The sequence below is a fragment of the Hemicordylus capensis genome, chromosome 2, assembly GCF_027244095.1.
Source record: "Hemicordylus capensis ecotype Gifberg chromosome 2, rHemCap1.1.pri, whole genome shotgun sequence".
In the NCBI taxonomy this organism is placed as follows: Eukaryota; Metazoa; Chordata; class Lepidosauria; order Squamata; family Cordylidae; genus Hemicordylus; species Hemicordylus capensis.
The window spans coordinates 113,441,457-113,462,176 of NC_069658.1; the positions used below are offsets into that span (position 1 = coordinate 113,441,457).

The 20,720-nt window shown below is 40.6% G+C and overlaps 1 protein-coding gene across 42 annotated transcripts in view; it reads right to left on the bottom strand.

Moving 5' to 3' along the window:
• Positions 1-20,720, bottom strand: part of PTPRD (protein tyrosine phosphatase receptor type D) — a 1,992,390-nt gene that overhangs the window by 391,374 nt on the left and 1,580,296 nt on the right. For all 42 annotated transcript variants that reach the window (XM_053297923.1, XM_053297924.1, XM_053297928.1 and 39 more), the window contains 2 exons: positions 6,936-7,081; positions 1,304-1,445 (listed from right to left, as the gene is read on the bottom strand). In XM_053297923.1, the coding sequence (XP_053153898.1) occupies positions 1,304-1,445; positions 6,936-7,081 (288 nt within the window). The remainder of the gene's footprint in view (positions 1-1,303; positions 1,446-6,935; positions 7,082-20,720) is intronic.

Here is a 20,720-nt window from a genome sequence, read left to right on the forward strand (position 1 = left end):
GGAGAGCCAAGTTTGCCTACTCCTGACTCATGGCTGATTCAGTAATCTGAACCCATCCTTACAGTGGTGAAAAGCATTATAATAGAAGAAAGTTAAAACTTTTACACTTCCAGAGAACTGAAATGTAAATTTCCATGTATCCTTTCTTGGGAGGATTCCCCCCTAATTATATAACCAAACCTGTTTCTAAATTAAAGGAAGAAAAACATAGAACCTCAAACCAGCTTTTAAATCCTGCACCATGAATAAATACATTGTCCATACACATACATTTCCTTGGACTTAGCTGAATATTTGCTTCAGTGTAGAGACACAATATCAGATATTAGAAGGACATACAAACAATGCAAAAGTAAATCTTATTGTAAAAGACTGGAAATCAAATACAAAAGGGCATCTGATTTCTTCTGGTGTTTACATAAGAAATTTCTCACTGGTATTATTCACAAAAGTGACACCTGTAAATTATGAAATAGAACTTGTATACAGTCAGAGCCCTGGATTTCACTTTAAAATCAGCCTCGGCAGCTATGATTGCTCAAGAAATACAAGGAATAGAACAAAATGACATATATGCCTATCGCTGAAGGAAAGCCTCTTCATGTTCACTAAGGTATTTTACTACAGCTCATCATTATGTAAATACATTCTGTTTCTATAGTTTTGCCAAGGTCAGTGTCAACTTGCTTGGGTTACCTTTGATATAAATGCCTATCACACAGTATAAAATGCCATGAGCAGCACTTTGTAAAACCAATATATCACAATACCATTGAGATTGTTTAGCTTAAGCCTTATTTTTTATTTCTTCTACTGTGTCCTTTTAAAGTTTTGGTGGCCATTTGATATGCAAGAAGGGCCAATTCATATGCTTTATTTTTACATGATAATGGGTTAACCCTGGATGTACTACAGTTATATGAAGCTAACAGCCATGATTCTGTAATCACAAGCCCACATTAATAGAATATAGCTCCATTCCAGATGATACGCACAAGGAACCCATCACACAACAAATGGGCTCAACCAGCGGCTAGAGCAGGGACATATATTAAAGGGATACATCATAAACTGCATCCCATAAACACAACTGAGTAGAGTACGACCGATTATGTTAACTGGCTTTAAAAGACACCTATTTCAAAGTGAGAAACAGCCCAGCACATCCAATTTCCTATTACATAAAGACCTGATTTTTAAAGTATTAATACCATGAGTTTAGAAAGACCTTCCTTGACAACTTTAAGAGATTATTCAAAAATTATATACTCACAATTAAAAGAAAATAATCACAGAGACTTACCACGCAATACAGTGAGTCTCGTTGATACACTTATTTCTCCAACACTGTTGGAAGCAACACATTCATAAATAGCTTCATCCCGTGGAGTCCGCAATGGCTGTATTCTGAGAACTGATCCAGATCCATCATCAAACTCTATTACCTATTGAAGGAAACAACAGCTGTCACAGGTGTTGTTACAAATGCCTACCTCTCAGATAATCCTGGGTATACCTCACGAAGTGTCACTACTCTACATTTTTCTAACATGAGGGTCAGTGGCAGATTTCATATGTGCAGAGGGGCAAATTTAAAAGCAGCTGGCATGACTAGGCCCAAAATCTAAAGGTAACTTTGAATGTATTTTAAGTGTATTTAAATGGGAATATTAGCACAACATTCTAAAATCTAGTTGACTTTGTACGTCTCTAGTGGTTGGCTAACATAATTAAATTGATAGGGACATAACAGAGTTCCATGATAAGATAATGACTATCCACCATGATAGGAGCCAGCGTGGTGTAGTGGCTAGAGTGCTGGACTAGGACCGGGGAGACCCGAGTTCAAATCCCCATTCAGCCATGAAACTAGCTGGGTGACTCTGGGCCAGTCACTTCTCTCTCAGCCTAACCTACTTCACAGGGTTGTTGTGAAAGACAAACTCAAGTATGTAGTACACTGCTCTGGGCTCCTTGGAGGAAGAGCGGGATATAAATGTAATAATAATAATAATAGTGTGATTTTTAAACTCAATTACCAAATTAGCCATTTTCAGGTCAGTGCAAAATATTAAATCCAAATACGCCATTACACACATTTTGGGCAATTTCTTGTGGGACAACATAACCTCTGAGACTATCTCAGTCATTACACCCAGTGAATGTCTGTATATGCTGCAGGGTAGCTGTTATATCATTAGACTCTTCAAACTAGGCAGGTAACAAGATTGTAGATTCCATGATTAGAAATGGTGAACACTAGTTATTTTTTAAAGAGTTGGACTGGATTATCACCACCCGGGGCACACAGTGATGACATCCTATGATAGGTGGGGCACAAATTGTGAATCATACTGCTGCACAAATTAAGCCCTACTTTCCGAACAACTAACCACTGGCTCCCACTGACATTGCTAGCTGTAAAAATATTATGTAAATATAAAATGTAAACAGACATAATAATGGGTTTCATGAACAAAAGTCAATCCAATTTAGCCAAAGACTCCTATAAAATCATCACATAATAAAAACAGTGCAACATGTAAATAAGATATAATAGATAACATCAGCAATAAGTGATCTTGATTATGTACATGGATAGTAAGGTAGCACCCTGCATTTAAAATGTGCTGCCCAGCTGCCCCGCACCAGTGCTGGGCATGCAGTTAAAGGGCCTTTACCACCACAGCATTACCTGGGGCACTTGCCCCACATTCGGCTGCTCCCTGTGGGGAAGGGCCAGGTGCAAGGCATGTATATTTGGTCCAGGCTCAGAAGCTCTGGCAACAAGAGAAGCTGGTACACCAGAGTAGTAACATGCTACATTGGAGTTCTACATTAGGAAAATTTAAATGACAGAACCAGCTTTCTCAATCCACCTTGCTTTTGCCACTGCTCAATCGTCTCTTCTTCCTTCTCACACCTCTGCTGCTGCTTCCATCTCCCACTGTTTGTCACTGCCTGATGCACTCAGGGGTCCACCCACATGTGGGGATCTAACCAGAGTATGAGGGGTGAGGTGACCCACAACAACACTTGGTCCTCTTAAACCTGGAGCCAGTCTGATAAGTTCCATTAAAAGTAACATAGTGAGCACAAGCAGCATGACCACTTGGGCCCCAGTTCCTGATCCAGCTAGTGACACAATGGAACAAGACTGTTATTATTTGAACTGAGTGAGAAACCATGGTAAGAAGGGTAAAGGGGAAACAATTTTATCTTCTTTGCTCCTCCTCTGGTGCATAACTAACTACAAATATTTATATTTTTAATAGAGGAGGGGGTTTTTGCCTCCTCTTTTAATAGAGGAAGTTTTTTTGCCACCTCCTTAATAGAGGAGGTTTTTTTATGGCACCACTACTTTGCCATTCTAACCAACCAGATTTGAGGGGGGGGGGTAGGAAAAGACCCAGCTGTCTTTTATGGTATAAATCTGCCAAACACTTGTAGCTGCAGTTTGAAGTTAGGTGGTGAATGTCAGTTGACAGAAGGAACCCAACAATGGCAACCCAGCAATGGTGACTTCAGACATCACAAAATGGCGACAACTTGTAGCTTGTACCAGGAGTGCACACACCCTAGAGACCTCTGGTTCCTGCCAACATATTTCTCTCGAATATGTGTTCAACCACCCATAGTTTCCATGTGCAGAGATTTCTCATCTCCTGTAAACTATCTTTTTCCTCCAACACATAATATACTTAAACTCTATCCTCTGCACAATCATACTGAATAGACCCTAAGAATGAAAAAGCCAAGATATCAATTCATATTAAAAAATATATAACCATCACATTTTTTCATCCTTTGATTGGTAGCAGTTAAAAATCAAATATTTAATATGTACATTATCAATCACCACATACTGAACTGTCTAAAGCAGAACAATTCTGGTTTTCACAAAGCATCAGTGTTGGGGATCAGTGCATTTTCATTTCAGAAAACAGCTTTCAAAGAAGAAGCACTTAAAGAGAAAGAGAAGCTGTAAAGAACACTTAAGAAGACATTTTTCATCTCATACATCTCTATAAGGATTTTAAAAAAGAAATAGATAACATGCAGGACCCATTAAAAATCAAGCATTCAATTCCAACGCAAGCACTGATGGGTAAACTGTCATCACTCTGCCTCTCTGCTGAACATTTGTCATTATTAGATTACAGTCAGGCCAGGGAGATCCTCAAACAGAGGGTCTTGGACATTGAACATCAGAACGATTTAAGCTCCATCCCGGAGACCATAAGAGAGTGCCTTGGTGACTTCAACCATGAACCTGCTATCTATCTATTGTCCATCTCTTTACTGAACCATCACAGTGTTTTCCTCAGAACAAGATATGATGCCTTGCCATCAGTGGTCTTATTAGGAAGGTTTTTGAAACCCCCTCTGGGCCAGTCGTTATGCTCAGGTGAGGTTGAATCTGTCCACATGTGCTGTTTTGTCCTTTTTATAATGATAGCCGGTGCAGTCTTATGTCTCCCTTGCTATCACGCCTTCCCAGCAAGGATTGCTGAATTTTACGCCATACTCCTTATGGCAGGTAAGAAACCTTCTACCACCTACAAGGTTGCCAAATTTTGTGCAGCAGCTGTTAAGATCCATCAACAGCTAACCTCTAGTCGTTCTTTTTAAATATTGTTACATTGGGATTCTATGTTGATGTATTCTGTATGATTTACTTCTTATCTGAATGCAGTATCATCTATCCTCTATAATAAAGAGCTAAAGTGTCCGCCCGTGTCCCTGCCCATGTCTTTCTCGGCCGTTCTGAGCATGCGCAGAGCGCATGCTCAGAACATCCAAGAAAGATACGGCCGCAGGGACACGGGCAGCCATGTTGGCTCCCGGTAAGCAGCGAGGGGAAGCAGCAGCAGGAGGCGGCGGCGACTGGGGCCGATGCCGGCCGGGGAAGCGATGGCGGCGCCGGGGAAGCGGTGCCGGCCGGGGAAGCGATGGCGGCGGCGATTGGGTGCGAAAGGGCAAGAGGAAGTGGGCCAGGGGGGAGGGGAAAGGGCAAGTGGAAGTGGGGCAGGGGGGAGGGGCAAGCAGGAGTGGGAAGGGCAAGAAGGAGTGGGGCACTCTTGGTGGCAGCGGCAGAACTCTCCCCTACTAGCGCCCGTTATCTTAACGGGCTTGAAAACACTAGTTTGTATATATAACTGATCAATGATCGTAAAAAAGTATTTCATCCATTCATTTCAAGCATTCAGTTCCAAATGGATGATTTACACCATAATCACACCCTAGTGAGAATACAGCTTAAGTTGAACTTTACAAATCAGTAAGAAATTTGCGCAACATGAATTTCTTTTTGGATAGGGCCCTTAGAGTCATATAAGTGCTAAGAGGAAGATAAACCATTTAAACACCACAAAGCTGTATGTCCATGGTTCTCCATCTTGCATGGCCATAAATGTGTCATCCTGCTGCAAATATCACGATGTTGGAACCTATACCGTGCTGCCTTTCAACTAATGATGTGTGAAGGGCTGTGTTGGTTATATTGACCACATAGTCATTATCTCCCAGTCAGTCTGGAAATAGAAAATAGGGCTTCCTATATACTGATACTAATAATACAGATTATTTGATTCCCTTGGGCTTCTATTGATGACCTTAGAGGCACATACAATCCTCCCTTGCATGCAGCTCTCCATATGTGAGACTGTTGATGGAGAAGAGAAGTACAACAGTGCACAGATAGCAAAATAACAACTAGGAGAGTCCCTAATGCAGTGATCGATCTTTGCTATTTGTTCACTTTGGCAAAAAAATAAAATAAAATAAATTTCAGTGTGAGAGCAATTTCCTAAAGTGTTGACATCAGTGAGTATGGTGGGGTGATAGAGGCCTTTAAGAAAAACAGAGCCCTATGAAGCCCCACCTTAGAAGGTGCATACAGACTCTTGGGAAGTATAGTCCTTTCCAGCACTTCCCCATAAAGCTCTATGCAGAAATCACAAGGAAGGACTACACTTCCCGGTGCTCCATGTACCCCTTCCAAAATGACACTGGTGCTTGAGAGGGCTCACTTTCCCTTAAAGGAGCTGTGTGGAGAATGTCGCTTTGGTTGAAGCTTTGCATGGGCCTAATAATCAATGTCAGGAAGCCAACCTAAGGTCGAAGGGAGCTGCCACAGGCTTCTGGGCCTTGCAATGAAGAACACTGCCCTAATGAAATCTACAAGCCCTACTCATTGAATTCCTCCAATTCAGCCACACCATGCCCCTTATAGTCTTCTAAGGGGGCAGGAACAATGATAATGGGCCAGGCCCCTTGTAATTTAGACACTGATGGTCAGCACCAAGGGACTTCTAGACAGGATAGCATGCACAGGAGGAGGCAAGGATGCAGCAGACAACAATTAGTCCCATAGTGTTCCAGTATGACTTTTATCATGAATGCATTACTTTTATAATACTTATTTCCAACTATTGCTGTTTAATGGGGTAAAATAAACCTTCTTCCCTGCTGAGTGTGGCTACTCCCTTAAAGCTGCTAGTATCACCTGTTTCATTCATTCCCCAAGATAACAGTTCCATCCAGTTCCTTAGCTGACTTCACTATAGCATTCAACACAGATGTCAAGTATGCATACATATTTCTGCTTTTCACTCCACAGGTCATTGATATGTGCAGCACTACCCCAGCATAAGCTAGTGGAACACAGATAGAATGTAAATTGGGGGGGGAGGGTGTTTAAAAAAATTCACAGTACATCGCAGTCCCAGTCCTGGTCAGTGGTTGTGTGGACAAGTCTTATAAACAGAACTGAAAATGTTCTTTAGGGAGAAAAAACCTGTTTTGTCCTGTAGGACCACTGTAAGCATCAAATGCTGCAGTTTTTAAATTGTCATTATTAAGAAGTAATGGGAAATAATCAAGTAATATTAGAGGAAATGTTTTTCAGAGGAACAGAACAATGGACCTAATACCTCAAATCTCTGATTGCTGACTTTCTTGCCCTTTTTGTTCCAGACAATTTTAGGTCTTGGGTCTCCCGTCGCTTGGCAGATGAATGATGCAACTCCTCCAGAGACCCCTGTCTGGTCAACGGGTGTTCTTGTAAACTTTGGTGGTGCTAAAAAAGAAAACAGCATAATAAATTTAAGCAAGGAATATCCAAAGAATCTGTCAAGTTGTCAAAACTAGTAAGGAAGTATTTTATTATTTTTGCAAGAACAGTATTAACTCTTAAAGCAATGTTAAAAGAGAAAGCAAAGATAACTCCAGATATTACAAAACTCTACACATCCAGTAGAAGCATTAAACACTTAACATGTTTCATGCATGCACATAAATGCATGTGATTATTCTGCAAGTGGTATTCAAGTGCTAGGAAGCTGTTTCCAGTGGTGGTTCTTTGGAGTATTCAATATAATAGTAAGAACACTAGTAATAATAATAGTAAGAACACTAGTAATAATAGTAAGAATAGTAAGAAGCATACATTATTATCTTCATAGAAATAACACATTAATTTCTCAAGTACCCTCAGTGTAGGAATTTTGTTATGAGTGAAGCAAGCAGACGTTAGAGATTTTATGAGAGAGATGTCTGTGTTAACAGGATGAAGGGCAACAATATGTTTGTTTCATCACTGTACAAATAAAATTTGAAAAAATCAGGTTTGTTTTGCGTATAAAATGAACCCTACAATCAAATATGATAATTTTATAGCTGATTACTTATTATGTGCAGATTATTACAAGCTTTTCCATGTACAGGTTAACACATGTTCCCATGTACAACTTCTGCATATATACTATTTTGAGGCTATGCAGAAGATATTGAGAGCATATGCATTTTTAGACTGAGTAAAAAGCATAAGAGTTATACCCTCTTTAAAACTGAGTATTTTACTTTTGTTCATCATAACAACTGTAGATAAAGTTAATGTAAGACCTTCAACTCCTATTAGGTTACTTGAACATAGGAAGGGAAGAAAAGAGGGCCAAGCACATTGGAAGTGCTGAAACAAGTGTCTACATTTGAATAAAAGAAGAATAGAATTCAGATTTATTAGACACTACCTATGGAAACTCAAATCCAAACTGCACTTATTACACCTTTTGCATGTAATAGTAGCCTGATTAAAAGCCATTTCTGTACAGAGAAACAGAGAAAGCTGGGGAGGAGATTTAAGCCTTTCCAAAACCCACCTTCCAAATGGTTTTGCCTTGGGGTTTCAAATGCATGCTTGCCCTTGATCTATCTGCCAATGATTGCATTATTAGGACAGTGTCTGCTGGGCTAAAGGCAAAGTGTGCTGTCGAGTCGCTGTCGACTCCTGGAGACCACAGAGCCCTGTGGTTGTCTTTTGGTAGAATACTGGAGGGGTTTACCATTGCCATCTCTCACACAGTATGAGATTATGCTTTTCAACATCTTCCTATATTGCTGCTGCCCAATATAGCTGTTTCCTATAGTCTGGGAAACATACCAGCGCGGATTTGAAAACAGATTCATTTTCACCTAATGATGTTTAAATGAGACCAAGATGCCATCCAGCATTCTGCCTTCATTTTTAAGCTACCACAATTGTTTTACAAAATAATATGCTACTTCTGGGAACAAAGGAGGAAAAAAGTTTAAAACTGATAATAAAATGAAACAGGTACATGCATGAGAGAAAGAGAGAGAAGCAAAAAGTATTATCAGAAAGGCGATTTGAAAACAGAAGTCATCACCTCCTTCACAGCACAAAGGAAATAATTCATTTCTATAGGAACATACACATTCATGTAATCATACTGGCAAGGAATCTTGTGAAATATTTAATAATTAAAAACAAAACAAAACCATGTGTCAAAAAAAAAATCCAATGATCTGAACCTGTATTAACTAAAACTCTGTTATCTCCCAGGTCAAACATGCCCCAAACATTTGACATAAAGAACAATACACTGGAGTCCAACTACGACATACAGATGTATGAGCTGATTCTTTAAGGACAGCTATTGCAATCTTTTCTTTTGCAATACTGGTCAGCATTCAGAAATCCAACATATCTTGGAAAGATGACTAAATGAGTACTCAAGGTCAGTGAACTCAGCATGCAGCCTTTGAAATCTGCTGGGTTAGCTTCTCTAATTACCCAAAAGTCTCTAGAGCTCCCAAAAGACATATAGGCCATTGAGAAGAGGCTTCTGCTGAATAATTATTTTATTTATTAAAATGAATGGAGGAAACTGCAGGTGCTTGACATGAGAATGTGGAACAAAGCTGGGCAGGATTAATAAACGAACTATGCAAACTATGAATCACAAAGCTGAATCTGTGCTGCAGTTAAAAGCAAAACAGCATCTTAAGGTAGGTAAACATAGCCCATTTTTTATCCTCTAGAAACCATAACCACTTACTTATTTTTGGTACTTGTTCTCGGGGAACAGAGTCACTGTTCCTTGTGATGTGTCATAGGAAATACTGACAACCTTTGCTATTCTCCCTCTTGCCCACACTCCTTCAAAACTACAGTTCCATATAAGGGCATCTCACTGCTGGCTCACATCATCAATAGCAGCTGCTGATGCATCAAATGTGTGGTGGGTTGTAAGAAGATGACAAAATGACCCATTGTGTAGGATCCCATGCTATACCAGTGTACATTGTAAGAGAATGTCTTTAATCTTTGCCATGAGCCCCACTGCCTGCCAAGATCATCTGGAGAGGTTCACCTGCGGCTGCCACCAACCTATCTGGCAGCTACTCGGGAGCGGGCCTTCTCCGTTGCAGCCCCTGGACTTTGGAATGCACTCTCTGTTGAAATAAGAGCCTCCCCATCTCTGGAAACTTTTAAAAAGGCACTGAAGACACATGTATTCATTATTTATTAGACATTATTTATTAAAAAGACACAGGCTTTTAATTAGATTTATAGTTTTAAATAATTTTAATACTGGGTTTTAAATGTTTTTAATCTTTTAAATGGTTTTAATTGTTAACTGATTCAATGTTTTAAATGATTTTAATTGTAAACCACCCAGAGAGGCAAGTTTTGGGTGGTCTAGAAATACAGTATGCTAATTAATTAATTAATTAATTACATTGATCTTGACTACATTCCCCTGTAACTTGTCACTAGGCCTTGGTCTTTCCTGCCCTCAGTTGCTAGGTAGCACACCTTTTTTTTTGTGAGAGGTGGGGGAGCTACGTCTCTCGATAGCCATCAAAGAACCTTCAAAGAGTAGCAGTTGTAAGAGCTTCAGTAGTAGCATCTACAACTCTAACACTTGAGGTGTGGTCATCTTCCACTACTGTTCTCCAGATACCTGCCCCCACTCACTCACTCTCTCTCTCTCTCTCTCTCACACACACACACGCAAAACACCATGGATGATCTCAGACCTAGGACAGAAAGGTGAAAAATCAATATATTAAACAAAAGAACATTAACTACCAGAAAAATCCAAGTATTTTTCTCAATGAGAAAATTGTCTTTCAATCCTATTATTTAAGAACAGTTCAAGACAGTAGAAAATGTTTGTTTAAAATGCACATTCAAAAAACTCCTTCTTGGATAATGCACAAGATTAATCAGGAGAGCAAAATGTTTAAGCCATTTTAGAGATGAGGGGGTTAACTCCAGAGATGAAAACCCACAGCAAAGCTTAGCTGACATAATTAGCCCATCTAAGCAACCAACTTTTCAGATTTATTTGTAAACCTTGACCTGCTCCTCTGAACTAATTATGTCTGTTGAGCAGCTACATAGTTAAAAACAGATGTGCTAAGATTACACTTAATCAATCAATCAATCAAGACTACAATTAACAAATTAGTGTTAGACTTGCTTAAAGAAACATAATAGCTCTGTGAAAACAATGGAAACAATGCATTATCACAACAGTAGCCAATAGCCTCAGTTAGCAGTACCCCTGCTAACTGAGCAAAGAGGCACCTTTTTAACATGGTGATTCTTTTTATTTAGCAGGGGGAGAGCAACTGGCCCTATCCACCCACAGCATAGTACCCTGTAGTGACTGTTACTGGTGTCTGTTTTATGTGGGTTTGTTTGTTTGTTTGTTTGTTTGTTTTTAAGATTGTGAGTTCTTTGGAGACAGGGATCCATCTTATTTATGTATTTATTATTTCTCTATGTAAACCACTTTGAAAACTTTTGCTGAAAAGCAGCATATCAAAATTATTTGTTGTTGTTGCATATTATGGCTAAAAACTAAACTTTAAATTTGGAGTCCAAGAAAAAATATCTTCACAATGTCGATATTTTATGCATTAATTTTGCCATGTGATATGTAAACATGCCTGGCCTGCAGTGAATATATGATGTAAGCCATTATTCTCTTTCATTAATAAATATTGCCAAGCTCTTTCTACTGTGTTTGACAGCTGATAAATTAATTGAATACCTTTCAAGACAATCAAGGGAACCTCAAGAGCAGTTTGAATGCTTTGATCAAACAGCTGACTGAGATTAAGTCTTAATGTTTTTTACATTTTCTTAAACAAACTTGTTTCGTAATGTTGCTACACAACAATTGGTTGTACTAAGTGCAAGGGCCAAAGTAATACTTCTATTATCTGGGGAGACAGTTTCTGATTGACAGCATTTTCATGATGAAGCTTAGATCTTAAGTACGAACGAACAGGAACACACACACACACCCCATTCACACACAAAAGAACTAAATAGTGATTAGAAAAATGCTCAGTGTTTTAATAATAAGAAATTGAACCAGTTCTTTTCAGTTCTTCTTTTGTAGCTAAGAATAAAGCTTAACATAACGAAATCTCTTATGAACGTTCCTGAAACTTCAGAAAAGTAAATAGCTGTAAATAGCTGTTGAGGTAAGGACATTTTCAATTTTATTCTGCACCTAGATATGATTACTAGAACCAGGACATATTAAAGGACTGAGTTCAAATCAATTCCAGCTGTAGGCTTCTGCAAATAAAACCTCCTTAAAATAAAAGACTCATATAGACTGGTGGGCCCCAGCATTGTCTCTTTTGTTCACCTATATAGATCAAACCGCACAATTCCCTCAGGAGTGGGGCTCAGCCATGGTGGTCCCGATTTTTACAAGAGGCAATAGGGAGGATCCCTTTAACTACAGGCCAATTAGCCTTTTGAGTATAATAGGTAAATTGTACGCCAAACATCTGTGTGTAAAACTTTGCTCTTGGATGGAGCAGGAGCATATAATCCACGATGAGCAAGCAGGTTTTAGACCTAATAGATCAGTTATGGACCATTGCCTAATTCTACAACAACTTGTGGACAAACAAAGTTAGGGTCCATAAAAGACCCCTGTTTGCCGTTTTTGTGGACCTTAAAATGGCCTTTGGCTCAATTTCAAGGAGTTTACTATGGACCAAACTGGCTAGTACATCTATAGATCAAAGGCTTCTATTATTGCTCATTAAGCTCCATGAGAACTCCTCTTTAAGAGTACGTTTAGACACTGCCGGCAATTTTACCAATCCAATTCCAACTGAGAAAGGTGTGCAGCAAGGGTGTGTGTTGGCCCCTTATTTATTCAATCTTTATATCAACAATCTGATTAAACGGCTGCAAAATGTTGATATCCACGCACCTAAATTAGCCAACAAAAAGATCCCGATCCTGATGTACGCGGATTTTATCTCAAACAGGGTCGGGCTCAAAAGGGCTTTAGATGTTCTAACATCATATTGCCAAGAGGAACACTTGAAGATCAGCCATAACAAATCTAAAATTATGTGCTTTAAAAATAAACCAAGGAAATTTATATGGACCTTGGATGGACATAAATTAGAACAGGTCAATCAAATAAAATATCTCGGGGTGGTTTTTCAACAAAACGCTGGGAAATCGGCACACATGAGAATGGTAGCTGACTCAGCAAAACGCAGCGTGGTGGCAATTAACAGATTTTTCAGAACGCAAGGAGCAGGTTTCATTCCTGCGGTTTTAAAACTGTATTCAGCAAAGGTTATCCCTCAGCTTCTATATGGGATCCAACTGGGACCTTATGCGAACTTTGACATGCTAGAAAGAATTCAATCCGGTTTTTTGAGAGCTATCTTCGAGACTACAAGATGCACCTCAATTGTAATACTGCGCATGGAGGCCGGCCTCATAAAGATCGAATCTCGTGCCTGGCTTTTAATCATTTATTTTTGGTTGAGAGTCCACCTATGTCCGGTGGGCCGAATTCCTCAGTTTCTATCGTTAATTCCACAACCACAGTGGTGCACTGTAGTCAGTAAAAAGCTTGCTGCTCTAGGAATAGACCCTGAACAATTGCTGGAGTTAGACTTGGCAAATGCTAAAAGAATAGTAAAACAGCGTTTGACAGATACTGAACTGCAAAATAACTGGGCCTCTTTAACAGAATTCTATAAAGGAGTAAGAACTAGATGGGATCTTTCACCAGCAAATTATTTGTCCCATATTACACTCAGCAAATTCCGGTGGGCATTTACAAGGGCAAGAACAAATTCTTTTCCCTCTGCATTATTAGCCGGGAGATACAATGGTGTTCCCCTGGAAGAACGCTACTGCAGATGTGGCAGTGGGGAAATAGAATCCATTGAGCATATTCTATTATCCTGTAAAATACATAGGCAATCGAGGGAGCACTTAATTTGACCTCTGGTCTGTAAACAGCCGGATCAATCTGCTGAACAACTTGTTAAATTTCTACTCTCTGATGAGGATGTTTTAAATTTTAACTCCGTAGCCAAATTTTGTTATATTGCTCTTAAGATGTATAATGAGAACCTATAGAGTTTCTTATAAATTTGTTTTGCCTTTTGTATGCATGGATTGTTTGGTCTAGGACCGTAAATAAAACTTGACTTGACTTGACTTGAAACCTCCTTCTCGACTAAAGGTCTGCTAAGACAAAGGCTTCCATGGGCATGGCACCACTACCAGAATATGGCTGGCAGCAACAATGCATATGTATTACACAGGAGAATGGGACACATGGCTTCTACATTTCAAACACATCTGTAGTTGTAAATTATGGGTTAATTACTCCTAAGCTTTCTGATATATTCACAGGCGTGCTGAATCTTTATGAAAAACATTTTGATGGAGCCAAATGTCACACTACAGGTAAAATTCAACCGTAGCCTTGGTCCATATCAGTCAAAAAGAGAGAGAAACCTCTTGCCTGTTTCTTCCATGAACTAATAGCAACCTGCAATGTTTCATTTTATGAATTGGAACAGACAAGCGCGTGAGTTGGTTGTTCACATATTACACTGCTCACACAAATAGACCTCTTGTATAAACCATTATTTGAGGAAAGGACAACCATTTTTTAAACTCTTTAGTACTTTTCTTCAATGTACGTAGCAAGAATTAGGTTCCTTTAAAATTGGCTTGCCAACAAATTCTGCACAACTCTAAGGTCTGTATACTTTTTCAACAGCTATAGATGGCCTAAAAAGAGTAATCACCCTGTTAGCAAGAATATGGTTATACTTACTGGGGCGGTTCTCAGGAATGCCGAGAGTGGATGGGCAGGGTCTCCAAAAAAGGAGCCAAAGGCTCCAAAATGCTTACCTTCCCACAAATGATTAAGTGATTGGTGGTGGGAGCGCACTCTGCGCTTATGCATGAGCAGCTTTCCTCCATGAAGCATGGAGCAGGGTGGAGAGATCTGGGGCTGGAACTTCTTGTTCCAGCCTCAGTGAATCCTACAATGCAACATGCACGTTGCATTGGGGGATTCCCCCAAGAGACAGGCGGGCGAGGAATAGCCCCAGTGCTAGCGCACCAAACATAGCCCCAACAGATGAGAAGTTAGCCAGGGGTAAGGGAGCGCTCGCGCCTTTAATCTTGGCTAACAGCCAGGGTAAACAGTGGAGCTAGGTGACTCTCAGGCACAATCCCAGGAGTATCCCTAGCCTGGGTTAGACTGTGTGTGAGAACAGCCTCACTGATTAGGAACATGTCGCCTTTAATTTGTGGATGTTGTTAATTATGTTTAATATGTGTTTTTATATAGGAAATGCTGAATTTCTGGAAGTTGTGCTTAGCTACTAAGACTTGCTATGGCATATATATTTGCACACTATGTCACTGTTCTGCTGATTAACATAGGAGCTGCACCAACTGAGAACTGGCACCCACTTTAACCTTCTTTGAACAGTGAAATGCAAAGTCCAACAAAAACCCTCTTTAGCACACTTCATTAAGCAAAGTTTCATATCAGTGTGGGAAAATTCCAATACTATATATGCTGCCAAATGTAACGAGACAGAATTTGTTTCCAGTAAATTAGTCACACAGCATATGTTCCTGGGTTGACCAGGTTGAATGTCCAGCTGGGTGAAATAATGAACAAGCAAAGTTCAATGAAAATGGCAAATAGTATTCTTGTTTGTCTAATTTAATCCAGATTTGTGGATGTCATGATAATATGGAACTTTGCTTCCAAATACACAAAAGCATTTATAAATTCACTTGTTGCACATTCGGAATCAGAATTCCATATTATCATTTGAGATTATTACTACATTATCATATGAGTTGCACATATATGCATCATACATGCATAGCATTTGTTATGTACATTAAAGTGTTAAAAAAACCTCAGCATATATTATTTCAGTAATCATCACAGACCTTCTGACAAATAGGGCAGTCTTCTTATCTCCATGCTACAAATGTGTAAGTTGGGGTTAAGCAGTAGTGCCTACCTAGATCATCCAGTGATATCGTGGTTTGAATGAAGTGTGTCCTGATTCACAGCACATAGTCTTAACTAATACAGTACACCAATTCAGAGTAATGAACAGTCCACAAATCATTTGATTCAAATAAACACACTGAAGCTATTCACACGAGCATGCAAAACTGGGCTAAGGGAGCCCAGCCTGGTTTTGCACGCTTGTATGAACCAGCGAGATCACACCCGATCCCGGTGGCTACGCAGCAGCAAACACGCCTATGAAGCCTCCTACTAAAATGAGGTTAAGGTAGTAAATGCTTCCTTAAGTTCATTTTTTTGATTGTGAGTCAGCCGCGGCTGCATGCAACTGTGGCTGGCACACTCGGGGCGGGGGGAGGGAGCCCAGTAATGCACCACACATATGTGCCCCAACCCTTGGAACTGCCAGAGCGCGTCTGTGGGGAGGATAAGTGAAACCCTTTCTCCCTCGCAGACCTCCATGTAGCTCTTCTCATGGATCGCAAGAAGAGCTCTATTTACATACAATGCAGCTGGAACATAAGAACATCCCTGCTGGATCAGGCCCAAGGCCCATCTAGTCAAGCATCCTGTTTCGCACAGTGGCCCACCAGATGCTGCTGGAAGCCACAGGCAGGAGTTGAGGACATGCCCTCTCTCCTGCTGTTACTCCCCCGCAACTGGTACTCAGAGGCATCCTGCCTTTGAGGCTGGAGGTGGCCTTTAGGCCTCCAACTAGTAGCCGATGACAGACCTCTCTTCCATGAAGTTATCCAAACCCCTCTTAAAGCCATCCAGGTTGTTGGCTGTCACCACATCTCGTGGCAGAGAATTCCACAAGAGGATTATGCGGTGTGTGAAAAAGTACTTAAGTTTGTTGGTCCTAGATTTCCCAGCAATCAATTACATAGGATGACTCCTGGTTCTAGTGTTATGGGAGAAGGAGAAGGAGAAGCATCATAGTTTTGTATAAGGGCATTATAATATTAGCCGTTTTATTTTCAGTCCCCTTCCTAATGATCCCTAGCATGGATTTGGCCTTTTTCACAGCTCCCAGACATTAAATCGACACTTTCAATGAGCTTTCTACCATGACCTCAAGATCCCTCTCCTGGTCAGTCACCAATAGCTCAGATCCCATCAGCATATACTTGAAGTTGGGTTTTTTCGTCCCAATGTGCATCACTTTACACTTGCCAACATTGAACCGAATTTGCCACTTTGTCACCCACTCATCCAGTTTGGAGAGATCCCTTTGGAGCTCCTCACAATCTGTTTTGGATTTCACTACCCTGAAGCGTTTGGCATCATCTGCAAATTTGGCCACCTCACTGATTATCCCTACTTCTAGATCATTTATGAATCAATTAAAAAGCACCAGTCCCAGTACATATCCCTGGCGGACCCCACTTCTTACTTCCCTCCATTGTGAAAACTCTCCAGTTATACCTACCCTGTTTCCTGACTTTCAACCAGTTTGCTATCCACATATGTACTTGTCCCCTTATCCCATAACTGCTAAGTTTCCTCAGGAGTCTTTGATGAGGAACATTGTCAAAAGCTTTTTGGAAGTCCAGGTATACTATGTCAACTGGATCACCGTGATCCACACTCTTGTTGACAATCTCAAAGAACTCCAAAAGGTTGGTGAGGCAAGATTTACTTTTGCTGAAGCCATGCTGGTTCACTCCCAGCAGAGCCCGTTCTTCTATGTGCTTTACAATTTTATCCTTGAGGATGCTTTCCATCAATTTGCCTGGAACGGACATTAAGCTAACCAGCCTGTAATTTCCCAGATCACCACTGGATCCCTTTTTGAAAATCGATGTTACATTTGTTACTCCAGTACAGAGCCCGATTGCAGGGATAAGTTAAATATTTTAGCAAGGAGGTCGGCAATTTCACATTTGAGTTCTTTGAGGACTCTTGGATGGATGCCATCCGTCCCTGGTGATTTGTTAGTTTTCAGTTTTTCCAGACAGTTTAGAACATCATCATCTCTTGTCACTTCTATCTGACTTGTCACTTCTTTAGCCTCCATCCCCAAAAAGCCTGGTTCAGGAACAGGTATATGCTCAGTATCCTCTGCTGTGAAGACGGATACAAATAACTCATTTATCTTCTCTGCAACCTCCATATCCTCCTTAATAATCCCTTTCACACCCTCATTGTCCAATGGTCCAACCGCCTCCCTGGCAGGTTTCCTGCTTCTGATGTATTTAAAGAAGTTTTTGTTATCCCCCTTGATGCTTTTAGCTAAATGTTCCTCAAACTCTCTTTTTGCCTCCCTTATTGTCACCTTACATTTCTTTTGCCAGAATTTGTGTTCCTTTCTGTTCTCTTCATTTGGACAAGCCTTCCAGTTTTGGAAGGAAGTCTTCTTCCCTTTTATGGCTTCCTTGACAGTACCTGTTAGCCATGCTGGCATCCTCCTGGACTTAGTGGTACCTTTCCTCCTTTTGTAATCATGGAATCTCTGGCTGGCTTTGTTCAGTTCAGTGCTATATGAACAGATTTTAAGCATGTCTTCTTCACCAATAGGTACTTAGAACAATCTTAAAACAGTTATGCTGTTAGTCATATTCCCTACTTTATTGTATAATGGCAAATTGTACAAAGGATTTTCCATTATAGAATTCAAACATACTAGTATATACGACAGAAACAAATGACACAGAAATTGTTTATTCAGTTTCTCTTCATCATCACATACCCAAATACCCATTTACCCAAATACAAGACGACTCTGAATTTAAGACAAACCCCTTAAAAAATAGAGGTTAAAAACAGGTTAGACCTATATTTACCCAAAAAGAAGACTGTGAATTTAAGATGACCTTCTGGTTTCTATCATCAAAGAACTTGGACAGGGGAGGCGAGGAACTAGTCTCGGATTCAGGTAAATACAATACCACCTTCACTGAAATGCAAAAATGGTATTGCCTTACACCAAGCCAGACCACTGGACCATCTGGGTCAGTACTGGCTACACTGACTGACATCAATTTTCCAGTGCTTTAAACAAGGTTCTTGTCTAGCTCTACCTAGAGCTGCCAGGGATTGAACCTGGGGCTTTTGCAGGCATGTGTTCTGCTCTGAGCTATGGACCCATCACCTACTTAGCTATGGCCCCAGACCATGTAGTATCAACATAATATAAAAACTTAAGACAGCAAAAAATGATGTTGCTTATTCTAAACTTTAAATACTGTTACTATTACTTATGAAAAACACTACAGTTGCACAATGACCCATTTTGTTTCCTATGGCAGAATGTGACATACACACAAGGCTTCCCTTCCATAGTCAACCCAAGCGGTAAGTGCTATTTGATACAGAGTGCTGATTCACAGAATCTTAGCCACTAACTTGATTGCTTTGATTTCAACTGATTTCTTATTTTTACTTTCAACTGCTTAGGGATCACAGTCCTTACCATGCTTCTGAAATCAACAATACAAGATTCAGTGCCTGACAAGTATCATTTGCACTTCAATGCTAGTCAAATTGGTCCCAATCTATAGATTACTATGTGCAGGAGTGAACTGCACATGGGAATCTCCTTGCATCCTTGCTCAGTCTCATTCACAAAGCTTGGTGTAAAACTCACCCACCACATCCAGAATCTAGGAGAAATGTGTTTACATTGTGCTCCTGTATCAACCCCACCAATCCAGCCACAGTAGTGCCCAACCACCTTCTGGTAGCAAGCATGAATTGTCCCCTTTGCTAAGCAGGGTCCACCCTGGTCTTGCATTTGAATGGACACTGTAAGATATTCCCCATAGGGGATGGGGATACTCTAGGAAGAGCATCTGAGGTTCCAAGTTCCCTCCCTGGCATCTCAAGATAGGGGTAAGAGAGACTGATGCCTGCGACATTGGAAAAGCTGCTGTCAGTCAGTGTAGACAATAGTGAGCTAGATGGACCTATGGTCTCACTCAGTATACAGCAGCTTCCTATGTTCCTAATCAGCCTATCTCTGCAAACAAATAGTTGGCGCTATTAGAACTGAGGATGCAAATATGGAGCCTGCCTCCTGGATGCATGTTTTTTTCACACAACACTGCACCCTTTTGAATCAAAAAATGGTATCCATCAAAGTCATGCATATCCAGAAGCTGTTTCCACTAGTGCTAGCCCAAACATTTCCCCTAATTTTTGCTGCCCAATTAGCAGGCGGTGAAAATAGGAAGGCATTTTGAGTGTAAGGAATTTTCAAAAAAATTGAGGCGGCTTACTGGCAGTAGCACAACTGTTCCTTTTGCTTTCCTTTGTGCAGCTCCTTTGCAGGCAACAGTGGGAACAGCATAACACTGTACCATTCTCTGGTGGATTTCAAAGCAAAATGTCAAACCCCACAGTATGGAGAGGAGAGCTGGTCTTGTGGTAGCAATACTTGTCCCCTTAGCTAAGCAGGGTCCACCCTGGTTGCTTATGAATGGGAAACTTGATGTGTGAGCACTGCAAGATATTCCAGGGGATGGAGCTGCTCTGGGAAGAGAAGAAGGCTCCAAGTTCCCTCCCTGGCATCTCCAAGATAGGGCTGAGAGAGATTCCTGCCTGCAACCTTGGAGAAGCCGCTGCCAGTCTGTGAAGACAATACTGAGCTAGATGGACCTGTGGTCTCACTCAGTATACGGCAGCTTCCTATGTCACACAGCCCACCCCTGCTGCCTCTACAGGCACAGTGTTAAAGATAGATTTAAAAACATAGCCATGCTACTACCACCAGTACACCTCCCTGAAACCCTTAAAAAAGGGGGGGGGGTAAAATTGGTAAAAACCCTTCCTAATATTCTTGCCTCCTGAACAGATTTCAAATTTCAAGTATTGTTCAGAACAATACTAATTTTGACACAGTAAGGCTGTTATTATAACACAGATGCTTAGGTTACCCCAAGCAGCTCGTGTCGTCTGGAGGACTGCTGCTCCAAAGGAGAATAGCCCAACTTTTTAAGCTGGTTTGTTTAACATCAGTAAACGCTCATCCGGCCGATCACTGCTGAGTATAGAGGCTCCCCCCTGGCCCGTTGCCATTTCTGGCAGCCAGCTGGGGGGAAGAAGGAGCTG